General features: G+C 29.1%; 2 protein-coding genes and 1 long non-coding RNA gene across 7 annotated transcripts; 2 read left to right on the top strand and 1 right to left on the bottom strand.

The window, feature by feature from the left end:
* The first annotated feature begins 11,094 nt into the window (after window positions 1-11,094).
* Window positions 11,095-12,781, top strand: LOC111277737 (uncharacterized). 5 transcript variants are annotated; one of them, XR_016343556.1, is made up of 4 exons: window positions 11,095-11,234; window positions 11,341-11,390; window positions 11,646-12,066; window positions 12,644-12,781. XR_016343556.1 is itself a non-coding variant. In XM_089763736.1 (3 exons), the coding sequence occupies exon 3, from the start codon at window positions 11,686-11,688 to the stop codon at window positions 11,983-11,985; it is 300 nt and encodes a 99-aa protein (XP_089619862.1). In that variant the 5' UTR covers window positions 11,095-11,234; window positions 11,341-11,390; window positions 11,638-11,685; the 3' UTR covers window positions 11,986-12,125. The 5 variants fall into 5 exon arrangements, 1 of the variants encoding a protein (XP_089619862.1); XR_016343554.1 differs by having other exon boundaries at window positions 11,638-12,066; XR_016343557.1 differs by having other exon boundaries at window positions 11,099-11,238.
* Window positions 12,782-12,838: 57 nt separating this feature from the next.
* Window positions 12,839-13,509, top strand: LOC111277433 (uncharacterized). The gene is made up of 2 exons (XR_016343558.1): window positions 12,839-12,977; window positions 13,329-13,509. It is a non-coding gene; the product is annotated as an uncharacterized LOC111277433 (long non-coding RNA).
* Window positions 13,510-15,347: 1,838 nt separating this feature from the next.
* On the bottom strand, window positions 15,348-16,656 carry LOC111277736 (norbelladine synthase-like). Its single transcript, XM_022864144.2, has 2 exons — window positions 16,364-16,656; window positions 15,348-16,036 (listed from the first exon to the last, which is right to left on the bottom strand). Exons 1-2 carry the CDS (start codon window positions 16,545-16,547, stop codon window positions 15,741-15,743), a joined length of 480 nt encoding a protein of 159 aa, XP_022719879.2. The 5' UTR covers window positions 16,548-16,656; the 3' UTR covers window positions 15,348-15,740.
* Between the last annotated feature and the right edge of the window lie 661 nt (window positions 16,657-17,317).

The raw sequence follows: 17,317 nt of genomic DNA, 5'->3' as shown, positions 1-17,317 counted from the left end.
TAAAATTATTTTTGAAAAATTTTCTTTTTTATTATTGACAAAATTAGCGGCAAAGTTTTCATCACTAATTCACTTAAAGTTCTTTTCTAATTTAAAAAATGATTTTTGAAGAACTTTTTGTTTCTTCCATTAGCAATTTTGTTGGTAATTCTGTTGCTAACACTATGTTTAGTTTGAGCAAAGGGGAAGGAAAGGAAAGGAAACAGAAAAATCATTCTTTTGTTTGGATAAATTGTTAATTAAAAAAAAGGTGAAAATTCAATAATTTTTTGTTTTTTTTGTATTCCTCATTTTTTTAATATCCCAATTTGGAGGAAAAGCTAAGGAAAAGAAAGTTAAAAAAAAATTTATTTTTATAAAAAACCTATTATATCGATATTTTTATGATAACATTAGATTTAATGATATAACTAATACTTCCTACAAAAATAATTTTTTTATAAGTATTTTATATAACATCGCAGTTTATAAATATTTTATGATTTTTTAAGTTTTACCAATAACACTAGTCAAATTTTTGTCAAAATAAATAAAGGCTAAATTAAGGCTAAATTAAAAGGGTAAATTTAGTTCTCCTTTTTGTTTTTTTGTTTTTGGATTCTTTGTGGGTTCTCTCTGGGTTTTTATTTGTAGGGAAATAGTTCTATTTATAAAGCTTTTGAGATTTAAATCTCATATTTTCCAAGAATTTTTTTAACAAAATTTTGAGATTTGGTCAGTGAATTGGTCATCAGATTTTATGTTGTCAAGTTAGGCAGGTGTTAGGTGACTGATAGTCAATGGCCAAACTTTTGGACTTTTAGGTGGGATGGTACATATGCATTTAATACATGATAAATTTTTTTGCTAGAAGAAACTAAAAGAAAAGGGAAGAAAATAATTAAAAAATAATAATATTATAAAAATAAAAAAATTATATTTAGGATAAAATCAGACAAAATGAGTGTTTTGAAACACGGATGCTTACCTCTATGTTTTCTACGTTATACTTTTCCTAATTTTATCAAGTCTACTCACAAAAGACGGCAAGGCTCTAATTTTCAGGAAATTTTTATGCATAGATATTCTTTGGTGGCATCTTATTCTTGTTCTTAAGCATGAACCATCAAGTCGACTAAATTAGTCATGTATTTTGCATGAATATTCTTTGGTGGCATCTTAGTTCATGTAATTTCATATGCCTATAATAGGTCATTTTATCATATTCATTGCTAGTACATGATCAATTAATATCATGTCTAAGTCTGATATAAGCTCAGCTTAATCAGATCCATTGACATATGTAACAATAAATCGTAATCCCTAACATCTCTCACTATTGTTTTTCATCGATTATCTACACCACTTATATAAATAGAGGTTCTCTCATAGTGCTCTTGTCCTCTCTATTATTCTTTTTTCATCCAAAAATGTTCTTCTTTAAGTTTCACATGCGGGTTTGATCCCAATTGTCATTATCTTTAATTTATATTTTAGAATTTTCAATGAACCCCTTTTTATTGTCATCTATATTGCCTTTCTCAACATTTGTAAATGGATTTATTTTTATCTTTTTATCTGGCAGTTTTAATTTCTCAACCTTTATTCAACCAGCCAACTATCTATTATCTAAGTCAAACCAGCTAATATTATATATTTATTTATTTATTTATTTTGAAAGATCACTCCAAAAATTCAGTACATCTCCCTCAAATCAAATCAAAATTGGTGGAATTTAACAATTTTTTATGATCATTCCTATCAAGATCCATTGGCTCTCAACTTAGGCAATTTTTTACCACTTCAAATTAATTTTTCTTTTGCCAACTTGAGAGAGAATATTGGAATTATCTATTGATTTTTCTCGAAATTTCTCTAATTGAATCAAATAATGAACCACATATCCTTTTATGTTCTTGTCATTTTGTCTTCTTTATTAATCTTTTCCATCCACGAATATTTAAGATATTTTTCAATAACTTGCGCCAATCAATGTTTCCAATGGCTAGGTAGTCACTTGATCAGAAGCAATTTCTTCAAGCTTGTCATCTATTTCATAGTCTACCAACACCTAACAATTGATGGTTCAACATCTTTCTCAATGATTCGCTAGCGAAATCGACAATGCCCAAATCCAACATCTTTTTATCCTCCTTCAATCATTTCTGATTCCTTCACATATATTTCATCATCAATTTTTTCGCGATTTCCTTTATCTAACTAGGTCTAGGATTTCCTAAAAGGATTTAAAGATCATGATATTAATATATTGATTCAGTCATTGACTTTGGGGAAAAAACGCAATTATAGTTTTCAAATTTCAATTGCATACAATTAATTTGGTTCAAATTAAAAGTCTATTTGAATGTGTGGTGAGATTGAAAATTATTATAAAAGTAAGATTAATTACTATAATAGCGACATTAAAATTAGAGATGAAGATATACATTTAAATGCAAAAATAACGATGATGATGAAATGAATTATAATAATAAAAAAAATAACCATTAAGTATATTAAATAAAAATTATATGTAATAAATCATAATATAATAATAAATTCAATTTATTTATTAATTTATTATATAATAAATTTTTTATTATATTAAATTAATAAAATTATTTTATAATTTTTAAATAAAAAAGAAAAATTAAATGGTAAAAACATTTTTGTCTATATAATGTAAAATGAAAGGTAAAAAAAAAGGAAAAAAATAAAAAATAAGTAATGAAAAAAGTGAGCATCGTTGCTTAACTGGAGCGAAAATCACCAGTGCAAAGTCAAATGTTAAAGTTCTCAACTGTACCGCAGCTTCAATATCCTAATGGATGTGTAGTAACGTTTGAAGTTTTTTTAGGAATATAATCGTACCTCACCATAAGTGTGATTGTAACCAAATGAGGCCTAACTCGAGAATTTTCAATTTTATGACATGTATGACATGGGAATTTTCGACTATGACAAAAGCAAAAAAATGTTTAAACATTTTATATTGTAAACCAAATAACAAAAAATATATTTCATGATATCATTCAAACATGAGAAAATATCATATATTTATAACTTCCAAAAGTTTATTTCAGCAAAAAAAAAAAAAAAGGCTTTTTAATCAAATCTTTCAAAATTCAATTTTCAGCTCTTGAAATTATTTTTCATATTCGAACACCTAAATTGAAAATTAAAAGATATACTACATTATGTGCATAGGCTCAAATTAACTTAATTCCAATTCAAAGCTACATTTTCAAATTTTCAATTGTCAAGTGTGTACGCGTATTACAATCGACAAAACTGATGCAAATTTAAAAAAATTCATAAAATTCTTTTAAATTCGAATTTGATTCAATCTGATTTTGTATAAAAAAAGAAAAAAAAATCAAGAATATGATTTTCATTATATACATATGCATGTAATCTTGGGGAAACGTGTATGATATATTTGACTTTACATGCTTAATTAAGATTTAGGGAAACATTTATATGTATCCAATTTTTATGATGATAGATAAGAGAAATAATTATAATTGTTAAAATTTAAATTTCATATCTATTGAATGTTATTTTTTGAAAAATATTTTTATAAATTAATTCAATTAAATTCTTCTATTTCGATTAAATTTTATAATTTCAAATTACATTTCATTTATTCAAATCATACGTCTCGCATAATTATTAAACAATGAATTTTTTAACATACAATATGTCCTCTTCAATAAACCAATATATGTCGACGAAGGACAATGTCTATCTTCCATAACAGTACTGTTTGATGAAAAATAATGTGTTTGAAATGTAGGGGCGAAGATGGTCGTTGAAGCCTTCTCCCCCTTAGGCTTTTGGTAATTTTGTCAACCAAAAAAGGTTAATTTTGATTTTACCCTCCATAAAAAATAAATGATTGCATGGCTCCTGTTGCTACCCATCAGAGTACCACAATAATAATAAAAATAAAAAATATTTCGGATTATTGTCTTTTTAGGGATTGAAAATTTTAAACCTATGAATAAGTACTAATTTTGATACTTCGAATATATTTGATCAAATTAAAAATATTTTTTTTATTAAATAACTTACATGAAAATTAAATCTTACCAAATATTTAAAATCTAATTACTATAAATTATGAAAAAAGTAACTACTTAAGAACTAAAGCTTACTAAATATAGAAATTACCAAAAATGAAAAGTTGCTAAAAATAGAAAATTAAACAATTAAGCAAAAATTAACTAAGGCATGAAAAATAATTTAAACACACTTAAACAAGAATTTAAACATAAAAGCTTAATAATTTAAATGCAGAAAACTAAAATAAAAACATAAAATAAAACTTGCAAGTGAACTAACCAAAATTCTTACATGACCTATGTGACTAATTACCACCTAAACATGCATTAAATGTAAACAAAAATAAAAACTGTTTTACATGGTTAATCTAGACCTAAAATGGTACCAAAAACCTATAGAAACCTTGAGCAAAAACCAAACACCAATGGAAATAAAAATTTATGCAAACCGAAGTACTAGAATGCATGGAAACTAAGACCTATGAACTAAGATGCTAGGAAAATGCAATGAATTTGTAAAAACTGTTTTACTAGCTTAAATAGACATGAAAAGAAGCCAAAAAGATATAGGAAAGCTTTGCCTAAAATTAACCAGAAACGTTTAAAAAAAAAACACAAATTGGAACATAAAACATAGCCTAAACTATGGATCTAATGAATTAAATCTTAAAATAGCAACAAGATAACAAGAAATCAAAGACTCAACATCAAAATGGACTAAAAAATGAACAAAACATGTGTAGGAGACCTTGGGAAAAACCAAATGAAACATGCTAAAAAATTAAATTGAAAATCAAACATGGAAATGAAAGAAAATGGCATGAATTGAAACATTTGTAATTAAACATTGCGTCAAACATGTAAGAAACTTTTAAGCATGAAATAAGAACAATAATACAACATAAAAACAGTAAATAAATAGAAAATAAATGTATAGAACCGAAATAAAAAAAAATATGGGTAGAAAACTAAGTAGCATAAACACAAAGAACCATAAATTATAGCATACAAAGATCAAGCTTTTAGAGCCTTATGATATAACTATTGTAGACTCTAAATTTTGTCCGGAATATTTTTTAACATGATTAACCTGAGGTTGATTTGTAAACATGGACTGAGTCCATTTAGGAGGACCATTTACAACCCATAAAGAGGCCACAAATTTGCCAATTTAGAAACTCAAAGTCAACTTTAGTCAAATCCGGTTAAACTCAAAATTAAGTTAATTCTCAATAGCTTAAATAGACATGAAAAGAAGCCAAAAAGATATAGGAAAGCTTTGCCTAAAATTGATCAGAAATGCTTAAAAAAAAAAAAAACACAAATTGGAACATAAAACATAGCCTAAACTATGGATCTAATGAACTAAATGCATTAAATCTTAAAATAGCAACAAGATAATAAGAAATCAAAGACTCAACATCAAAATGGACTAAAAAATGAACAAAACATGTGTAGGAGACCTAGGTTAATTCTCAAAATTCATAACTTAATTGGAATTAACGTGGTTTAAAATTAAATTTAGAGATTTTTAAAATACTAAAAATTTTTATTGCACTTGAAGAAGTACAAAATTACCAAAATGCATTTTATAGGGTATTTTTGTAATTTAGCCTTCTCGAGTTCGGATTTTCATGAAACTTTTCAGATATCAATTTCATAATATTTCATGATTTTTGGTGCATTTGAAATTATAGTAGTACCCCGAAAAATATAAAATTACTAAAATACCCCTATAAGGGTATTTTCATAATTTGACCTTCTCGAGTTTGGATTTTCATAAAATTTTTCAGATCTCAATTTTATAATTTTTAGTGTTTTTAAAATCACAAAAATGAGCATGGGAATATTGATTTATAAGAAAATTACCTAAATACTGCAAACTTGATACTAGGGATAAAATGATTTTTTCATGGGTCTAGAGGCAATAAAAATCCAACATTTGCAATGAATAATGTGGACCATTAGATTTTCTTTGAATATTGATCCAATGGTTAAAGCTTGTTTCTTGAAAAGAAAGAAAGGAAAAAACTTTAGCCCTTGGATGTTACTTGATCCAAGGGCCTACATTCACCAAGAAACAAAGTTTTCTTTTTTTTTTTTTTGAAACAAAAGAGGAGTTTGCCGAGCAAAAGGGGAGGCTTAAATGGCAATAACCAAAAAGTAACAATAAAAGGAAGGTCCAAAAATGCCACTTGAGGATGGCATGAAAAACAAACAAAGGAGACAATTTCAGCTGGAGACAAGTTGAAATTTTTGGCACTACCAACCTGCAGAAAGGAGGACAGAATAGTGGCTGGCAATGAGCAAGAGAATGAAGACAACAAGAAGCTTGGGGAATAAGAGGGGTAGGCGGTTTTAAAAGGGGATGGTTTTGAAAAAAAGAAAAAAGAGGAAGCTTTGGAGCCAAAAAAAAAAGCGGTTACAGAGAGGAGCAACAGAAAAGAGAAAGGAAGAGAGTTAAAACGGGAAGCTTATGCAGAATAGAAGGGAAAGTGAACCAAAAACGTGAAAGGAAAAGAAAAGCAGCCGGTTGAGGGTAGGTTTGCAATGGTTTCTCTAACCCTCTTTTATTTTTGTATGAAAGCTAGCTACCCAATATGTTGGTTTAGTTTTTTTGTTTAAGGTCCTGTAGTTATAAGTGTTGCTTGTTTTTTTTAAACTTGCACATTTTCCTGGTCTGTTATGAGTTTTGCATTCTCTTTTATCTTGTCCCCGCATGGGATCCCATCCCAAACTTGTTGTTTCATAGCTACTGTAATGAAGGATTGTGGAAGCTCAAAGCTTCACTTTTCTTGTTCAAAATATATTGGTTTCTTGTTCAAAATACATTGGTTTCTTTTCCTTTCATGGTTTTTGTTTTAAGTGGGGATTCCTGGTATGTGGGTCATGTGCACCATTTTGACATAAAAGGAGATGAATATGCATGAAGAGCATGACGTGGGCCTTTATTACATTTACCTTGCTTTCAATTGCATTTCACATGTGATGGTAATGAAAGGATGGTTGGCTTTTGATAAAAAAGAACATCCATGGAAAACCATGAAGTGGGACCATGATGGTGCATAGATGGATCTTATTTATTTCTTGAGTATAATAATAAAAATAAAATAGTAATGTAGAAATTTTCTTCACTTAGAATCTTGAGATAAATATAATTTTATAAAATTTATAAAGCTTAAAGTTTGTTTCCAACAAAGTTTATTTTCATGAGTGTTAATCTTAATCATACTTATATTTTATTTTAGGTTGTTTAAATTTAATCGTAAGTTTAATTTTATGTATTGTTGATTTCTTTATTGTTTGGATTCTCATGTTTGTTTATGTTTCATGCTTAAGTCTACGTTTGGTATATTTTATTTTTATTTTTCATGCACTTTAAATTTATGCATAGTAGTAATAATAGCAACAATAATAATAAATTCTACGTAAAACAAAAAGAAATATATATATATATATATAAGTATGTAAGAATATAACAATTCATCTTTTAGAAAAAAACTAAAAAAATGAGCTTGTTTTAAATTTCTAAGGATTTGTGTGAAAACCTTTCACAAAGTAATTTGTTCCTAAATGTTGCCTAAATGTTGAGGTATTTAAGAAATTTTATTTCATTAAAATTTTCATACATTTTCGGGGCTCAAAATATAAATTGGTTTTATTAAAACAACAATTATAAAAATAATAATAACAATAATAATAGAACAAAATTTTAAATATAAAAAGTTACACTCAAACTCTATCTAGATGTTAGATAGCTCAAGTGGTCTCTTTATGTTTGAAAATCTAATTCTTAAATTCGCATTTGATCATAATTTATATATGTTTCATTTTTTAAATTAATGGCATCATTTATATGCATATATCTATATATATGTTAGCTCTAGTTATGAATGTTAAATATTAATTTTATTATTTTTTGTTTTGTTACATAAAAAGTTTTCTTAAATTTTTTTTAAAAATTTTGAACAAATAAAATTAAAATAATATTCTATGAAATATAATTGTTGGTACTCTACCTATATGTTAGAGAGTCACCAATAATTATCATTTACTAAGAGTGTTATTTTATTATTTTTAGAAGGAATGTTATGATAAATTTTAAATGGAGAGATTATTTTTGAATTCTGTCTTTATGTTTGAGATTTTGAAAGTATTTCTTTAATTTGAAAATTTTCATAATATTTTTAAATAAAGATTTTTTAGAGCTAGTTTTATTTCTTACAAACAAAGGGAAATTATAATTAACTTTCATATAAAAAATCATTTTTGTCTAAAATTACAAATAACACATAATTAATCGATACCAATTTTATGGGCCTTGTGGAAGTACTAATCCTTCTTTATGTGTAACTAACTTTCGAACTTAATTCTATTTTTGTAAATCAAAATTATCTTTTTAATAAAGTTTTAAGCATATTTTATTAAAAGATAAAATTTTTAGGGGCCAATTATACCCTAAAAAAGATTGGTGGTGTCTTCAGACCTATATGTTATGATAGCTATCACATTAGCATCCGAAGTTATCCTTCCCAAGATTCAAAGAGCTCCAATTTCATGCAAGGATTACTGAAAAATAAATAATACATAGAACTAAAATCTAGAAACAAAAACTAGCAGCATCAAATGTAAACCGAATTTGACATATAACAAGAAAATACAAAAAAGTTTCAATGTTTGCAATGAATGGAAATTAAACAAACTAAAGAAGAACTTAAAAGGCAATAAAATTGCTATAAAATAAACTGGAAATAAGAAGAAAATGATGTCTCAATAAAGATCTGTTTGGCCAGCAAGTGTGCTGCCAACAACTTTGGGAGAGAAACCTAAACTAAGAAAGAAAATAAAAACCAAACAAGCCTCCTCCCAAAAGTCCCCCTTTTAAAGCATAAGTAAAGCTCAAAATAAATACATGAAAACAAGCTAAAATGATCCCTTAAAATTCAAAGCAAGGTCAGTAGAGGGCTGCTTGCTTGCTTGCTTGCTAGTGACGTTAAAATAGGAAAATGGAAGAAGAAAACCACTACAAACAATGACAAGTTCAGCCCTCCCTTTTGTCTCGTCAAAATGATATATTTTCCAACCCTATCCTAGGTCCTTTCTTAGCTCATAAATGGTTTCTTGATCATGCAAACCAGCAACTATGTTTGACTTTTTTTTTTCATTGCATTCCCACTTGTTGACTTGCACTTTGTTCCTTTCGCTCTTCCTCTCCTTACCCGATTCTTCTTGGTATAAAATGAACATTTAAATGTCATCTAATGTGACTTAATTTTAGCTTCGATTTAGCTCATTTAACAGCTTCAAGTCTTGCAATAATCAATCCCAAAAACAGCCCACAAGTGACGCCATTGGATGCTTTGTTTAGCTTGAATTTCCATCCAGCTTTTCGACCATGTTGGCTTCCAAATTTAACTCATTAGATCAGCCACTTAAACTTGAAATTAACATTTCAAATGCAGCTCCAACTTAGCTCAAAACTATCCTTGAACTCAAGGCAAATATCATTGCAAATAGCCTTAAAAATCAGTCTTCAATTCCATCCAATGTTGACGCCATTTGATGCTTTGTTTTCTTCAAGTCTTTGGCTAGCATCTTGCATCCCATTTGGCCTCCACATTTAGCTCTTTACTTCAGCCACTTCATATTGAATTTACCCCTTCAAGTGCATTTTCAATTTAATTTTCTCAATATTTTATTTTACCTATTTAGGACAAGTAACACATTTAAATAGAAAACGGATTAATTCAAGCAAAAATGAAGAGTAGAAGTATTATAATTTAACATAAAACCATATAATAATTCTATAAAAAAATAAAATTATCAGCCCCGTCATAATATTTTGTACCAATTGGTATGGTAAAAATCTATAATTTACCCACTTTTTACTTTTTAGTTAATTATAGTTGAATATCTATGCATACGTAGCTATCTCCTTATTTTCATTTCCTGTACACTTATTCAATGTAATGAAATTAAATTAGGGGATAAATTTGAGAAGAAAAAACTAAAGCTTCTCTATAAGCTTTTATTGAAATATATCAATGTTCAAGCTATCCAAAAGCTTTAAGTTTTTCCCGTCAAGAAGTAATTTAAAATTTTTATTCTCTAACCATGGTAATTTTAAACTTATTTCTTTAAATAAGGCACATTAAGTTACATTAATGCCATATCAGCTCCACCTCATATATTTTGATCAATGGGGTTCCATATCAGCATCTTCTTTCTTAATCTTGCTCCTTCTTGTTGTTCTTTGCAACTGCTTGTATTTTTTTTCTTCCAAAATCTCTATTTTTTTTACTCATTCTCAAAATATCAAAATGTCATCAAATAAATAATAAATCAATTATAGTTTCAAACATATCACTAGTTTACATTTACAAAGATTTACACCATAAAAAGTGAGTACAAGAATATTACTTATAATTTAGATGGAGGCTTTAATCTTTTTCAACCAACAAAACAAGTAAACGATGTTATGGTAACTAGAGTCGCAACTCTAAAAGCTTTGTATTTTTTTTTTTTTTATATCAAAGGGCTTTTATAGCTAATTCATTTTTGAATTGCCTATTTGGATCGGTTCTTGATTTTCTTTAGAGACAATAAATGATTTTTCTTTAAAGATAACTAGTCCCACAAAACAGACAAAACACCCATAGAAACCAAACTCTCTTTCTCTGGTGCTAACCTCTCATAAGAAAGGGAACTTTGGTTTAGTTAAATTGGGAAAACTTTAAAATTTTAGTGCTTCTTACGATATGCGACAGATAATTTTTGAAGCAAAATGCAAGAATATTGGTTTCTTTCTCTAGTTGTATCTTATTTACTGTGAGTAGATTTTAAAATGATTTTGTACAAAACTAAAGAGATTTTGAAAAAGATATAAATAGAGTTGCAAAGAAGAAGGAGAAAGGAAAGGAATGAATGAAGTTGATGAGCTGGAGAGGAGGGAGATACTCACTTGGATGTCAAATAAGTTAAAATACCTTTATTTTGGAATAAAGTTTAAAAGGATTCTAGTTATGAAATTAAGATTATAAAGTACCTTTGCCCAGGAAAAACCTCAAGCTTCTCTTTCCCGATTCCCCTTCTCCGCCATCTCCCTTTTTTCCATCTCTCACCCTCTTTCTCTTTGGGCTGCCGATCACTAGCGCTCACTCCTTGCTCTTCCACCACCGGCAACTCACCTCTGTATGTATGATAATGTTTTCCCCGAACTTTTTTTTTATCATAATCGTTGATTAGTTCTTGATTTTGTGATTTTGGGATTTTAATTGATTTACCCAATGCTTTTCAGCTCAAGAAAGCTTTTCTCCATTAATCACACTTGAAGTTTATTTTATTCGGGTAATAATAAATTCTCTCTTTTTTTATTTGTTATTTTATTTTATTTTTTCTGCTTATTGGGTTTTGTTTTAATTCACCTTTTAATTCGTCGTTGTTGTTGTTTTTTTTTTTTTTTTTTTTGCATGCCTTTCTTTAACTTTTTTTCTGATTTTTCTTTTTCTTATCTTATAATGGGAGATATACCCATCTTATAGTTCGGCTTTAATTTTATGAATTCACTGTCTACATTTTTTTTTAATTCTTCAAGAAAAACAGCAGCCGTTGAGTTCTTTGTGAAAAAAAAAAAAAAAAAGCCATGGCGTTGAACGGTGGGCTGAGATCGGCTTCTATGCTTCTGACTTCGTCATCCCAATCGCTTCTCTCCAAGTCAGCCGATGGAGGGTTTCATTCCACTGGAGTGAAGAGGATGAGGAAAGGCCATGCGCATGGCCATGATGAACCATATTACCTTCATGCTAAGCATTTGCACGACTTGGACAGGATGAAACATCAGAAGCTCAAGATGTCTCTTGGTGTTTTCACAGCCCTCAGCGTTGGTGTCTTTGTTCCCATCAATGCTGTCATTTTCCAGCTGAAAAAGACTGCATCTGGCTGAATTCTGATGCTTATCCTTAATGGCTGGAATAAGAGAAACAACCCGGGAGTCAGGATGCCTTTGAAATCAACTTTTGAAATGGTTTGATTTGATGATTTTGCACAGTTTTGGTGTTTTAGCATTTCTGAATGTTTTGTTCACTGTTGATTATCGGAATTTAGGGTTGGTGATATTCTGCATTTTGATACTAATAAAATTTGGCGGTCCAATTTGGATTTGCAAAAAAAAAAAAGGAAAAAAAAAGAAGATAGGAAATTAAAAATTTAATGCTTCGGTGCAGGATGTTACAGTTTGAGTTCAAAATATTTGCTTATATTTTTAATCAAATTGATTGAATTGCTACTATATATTTTTATTTTTTGTTTCAATAATCTAACTGAAATTTATGCCCCATTTTATATAAGTTAATCCAGATAATTTCCGACTTCAAAAAAACGACAAACTGGTTTCACTTTGATCAAGTCAGTCACTTTATTTTATTTTATTTTTTTTGGTGTGCTTAAAAACATTGTTTTTTAGTTCTATTGAAGCATTGGAGCATCTTTGCTTGCTTTAGGAACAGGCTGCTTTGCTGACTTTGCTACTTGACTCACCATACTAAAATAAGGGTATTTTGTCAATTTCATTTTTGTTGATTTCTGCCACTGCCTTTAAACAGAATAAGGCTTAAAGGTAGATGTACAGAAGTATGGACAGTCCCGCAGAGCCAAAGAGAATGGTAGCATTTGTACTGATTGACGAATTGGGGAATGTATCGATACCAAGGTTTGGGAATAAGACGCCTTTGCAGGCTGCCAATGTTCCAAATTTGGATGTGATAGCATCAGCCAGAGTTAATGGTCTCATGGACCCTGTGGAAGTAGGTTTGGTTTGTGGGAATGACACGGCTCATCTTTCGCTGTTGGGCTATGCCACGAGTGTATTACCGAGGGCAAGGTGCATTCCATGGCGGCTGGGTTGGCAATGTCACCTGGAGATATTGCATTCAAGATGTGTCACCCTGCTTTAGCTCTCATTTTTTCTTTCTTTTTCCCCTCATTATTCACCTACACTTCTTAATACATTATTTGCTGGTACTATTTCTATAATTGGACCATTTATTAAGCAGCATCGTGTTGATAAATATCTTGATACTATCCAAATACAGATAATTTGATTTATGATTCAAGAATTTCAACATGTTAGCTTAAAGTTTAATGTGGTCATTAGTTTTGATATGAATGAAGAAATTTTTTGGTCATAAGCTGTATTTTTATTTTCAGATTAATATAAAACATTGATTAATAATTGTTGCCTGAGATGATTCTATATGATTAAACTTACAGTTCCTTTCTTCTTACCAGGTATGATCTAGCTTCTGACTTGATCCATGATGGAGGCGATCGTCTTAAAGATTTTACTTATTCTTTTTTCCAACAAGTTAATATGTAATAGTTCCGTATATTTTCTTCAGAACACCATGATGATTTTGTTTTTGAACATGATTAGCCATTCCAATAATCTCTTTTCAGTCAAATTTTACTACCTTGGATAAGAAAACTGGCATAGTTAGATGTAGGAAAGCCGACAGGCATTTTGAAGAAAATGGGCCTATACTTTGTGCTGCCCTGCATAGAATGAAGCTCCCATCTTTTCTTGATGATGAAGTAAAGAGTCAAGTACAGATGTTTTTAATTGCTGTAATTGTCAATTTATGAAGTTATATTCTTCCACTTTGGTTCTACAGGATATAAAAACTTTTAGCTTACTCAACTAGGTTTTATTTTCACATAGCCATTTTGGTTATGGACTTTACTTTGATCGACAATTTCGAACCTTGAAATGTCTTAGCACCAATGCTTATAGTTTTTAGGCTGGATGGTCATGAGAAGGTTTTGTTCTTTGTGAACTCTGTTAAGAATTGATTGGAAGCTTTAAGCTCTATTATAAAATATGTAATACTAAGTCCTGTAGTCAATCTCTTACATGTATGCAACAGAACACCGATGTGTTGTTGTTAAAGGACCAAGACTGAGTGGAAATATATCAGGAACTGACCCGTTGAAGGACAACTGCTTACTTCTGGAAGCCAAGCCTTCAGATGATACTGATGAAGCGAGACACACAGCTTTAGTTAATGAGTTATCCAGGGAGATATCAAAGATTTTGGTTTCTCACCAAAAAGGTTAGCAAAAGGGAAGAACACTGCTAACATAGTCCTTTTAAGAGGCTGTGGTATCAGAATTGAGGTGTGTTCTCCTAAAACTTCCCAAATGTATATTCATTTTACTTCTTTGAATGTGGAGAAAAAAGTTTTTGCACTTTTCATTTTGCTACTTTGGTGCTATGTTACTCAGACTTGGGGACTTGGGGATGAATGTTGTTCTATATATATTTTTATTTTTATAATCATTGATTCTAAAGCTCTTAATTGCAAAACAATAAACCTTAATCCTTCTACAGTCTATATTAATTTTATTTTTTCTGTATATTAACAATTATATATTGTTATTACAGTAACATGTTACTCCAGCACCAAAAAAAAAAAAAAAAAAAGTAATACAGCCCCGCGGCATAGCGCTAGCCCTCTAGTACTATGTTATGTCTATCCCAACCCCTCCAATGGAAAAGTTCTTGACTTTGTCGCTGGCCTTCTTGTATTTAATGGCGTTACTATTTCATTTAAATGTCATACTTTCTACTATTTGTTTTGTTTAAGGGATTTTCTTTATGTTTTTTTGCTCTTGACTTAATTATAATTGAATATATATATCCAATGAAAAAAGTCTGACTTTGCGGCCCCAGTTGGCATGTAATAATATTTTTATTATTTATTTATTAAATATAATATCTATACCCTATACAAAAATGGTTCACACGTAGGAGTCATAAGCTGACATAAGAAATGTCAACCAATGACCCTTTTAGGAACATTTCTATAATTTTATGATAATAAAATTAAGCTTCATTTGTTGATGCTTTTTACTATTTATTTTTTATATTTTAAAATAAAAGATGAAAAGTAAAAAATAATAATAATAATAATAACAAAAAAAAGTAAAAACCAAAAACACCTATAGCAACACGTGAATTAAAAAATTAGTGTTATAAAAAGTTGATAAACATTAAAATATTCAATAGTAATATGGATTGATGTATGTAGAACTTTTTTTAAAAAAAATATATCTTTGGCTTAAAAAAAGTATATTTCCTATTGAGTGGCATTATTTTGCATTGGTTGTCTTTGATTTAATGTGGCTTTATATTGAAGTTAAACTCTCCAATTTATTATCAATTAATTATTTTAACTTGAATCGATGCTGAACACACTCTATTTTTATGATAAAATACTTTGATTAATTTATTTTTCATTTCAATATAAATTTTATTTAAGATACATTTCATTGATCAAACCATACAATATATTTCACATAAATATCAAACAACTAATTTTCTAACTTACATATGTTTGTATATGTATATATGTGTGACAAGACTAATAAGCTAAGAATAGCTTTTTTATTATATTTGACAAAAGATCTAAACCTAACACTTCCAACATGAAAATACATGTGCACCTATCTATGAGCTAAATGCTCACTTATTATTATTATTTTTTGTTGAAATAACTCATTGAGGATAGTTAAACATGTATGGTTTGCAAAATCAAAGTTTGCAGTCGTTCATGTTCTTCCCTAAACTTTGTTGCTTAAATGAAAGAAAAAACGTACGACACACACGTAGTATAGTTGGAAGCAATATGCATAGGACATATCCTAATTAGAGGAACTCGTTTTTTCTCTGAGATATTTGCTAATCCCTACAGCCAAAATTTCCATTGGCTTGGTAGTCACCAGAGAAGCAATTTCTTGAAGCTTGTCATCTATTTCATACTCGATTGAGGACCTGATAATAGATGATTTAGCATCTTTTTCAATGATTTGCAGGCGATATCCACAATACTCAAATCCAAAATCTTTGTACCCTCCTTCAATGACTTCTGATTCTTTCACGCGAATTTCATCGTCAATTTTTGTGAAGATTTCCTTCATATAAGTAGGTCCAGGAATTCCTAAAAGAAATTTAAATATCATGATATTAACAATTATAGCATTCAATTGCATAATATATGGTCCTAAAAAAACCTGAAGATTTTCGATTGTAAATCAAACAACAAAAAATATAGAGGCCGAAATTAGCTTGACCTAATTTCAATGAAAGTTAGTTTTCCAATTGTTAAGTGTTTTTTTCTAAATCATTAAAATTACAAATTCAATACTTTATCAATAGATCACATAATTATTAAAATTGTTAGGTGAAGTGTGCTGCATGCATATAAATATGATTTGAAAAAACATATATATATATAAATATATCTTAGATTTACATGCATAATTACCAGGAGCGAATGTGATCTTTAAAATAGTACCAACGCCCCCATCACCTTGGACAACTTCAACTGTGCCGATTTCATCTTGTAGCAGTTCATTGAGGAGTCTTCCGAGCTCGAGACTACGGTAGACATCCCATATCACAGCAGCAGGAACTTCTACCAGGGTGTCATGTGAAAGATGACCACGCATTTTTTGCTCTTTTTTCCTATACTCTATTTGCTTCCTTCTTTTGACAATTGTTTTATTTTCTTTCTTGCCCAAAAGGCTTCTTTTGACAGTTCCCTTACAACCCTATGCTTATCAACTACTATATATAGCAAGTTTTTGTAGAAAATGGCTTTAGGAATTTTCAAAATTTCAAATTATATGAGGCAAGTGCTGATGACTTTTGACCAGACGATAACAGGTTTGGTAAATGTCATTGTGGGTAAAAGACCGTGTACGATGTAGATTGAGAATTTTCTTAAACTATAGCCTTTTACAACGTAATTGCTATATACAAATTCAAACCATAGGTTTTCAAATTCGTGGAAAAAGGCTGTTAACCAAACGTATAAAAAAGGAATAGATAGCAATAATCAAAATTTTAATTGCCAAGTGAAAATTTGCTTAGAAGCTTAGAGAATTTAATTGGCGCATGGAATATGGGCAGCTTAGACTGTCTTTGTGTTTATATTAATCCATAAAACAAATGTGCATTTGCTTTCTAACCTTCCTAATTTTAAGATGGCAATTAAGGGAGCATTCACCAATAATTATTTTCATTATAATATTATAATTATTTAATCATAATAAAAAATTATACAAAGGTATAAATATAGACTCTATATATACAAATTTTTTGTTGTTACAATGCTATAGCCATTGCAAATATTTCTACACAACGTTATTTTTGTCATTGCAAAATTTTTTTTCAACGACTTTATTAAGTTTAACAACCTTTATTACTGCAAAAAAGC

The sequence above is a fragment of the Durio zibethinus genome, chromosome 7 (genome assembly GCF_047325235.1).
Source record: "Durio zibethinus cultivar Kanyao isolate XHJ-2024 chromosome 7, ASM4732523v1, whole genome shotgun sequence".
NCBI lineage: Eukaryota > Viridiplantae > Streptophyta > Magnoliopsida > Malvales > Malvaceae > Durio > Durio zibethinus.
This window is presented reverse-complemented; position numbering and strand designations above follow the sequence as displayed.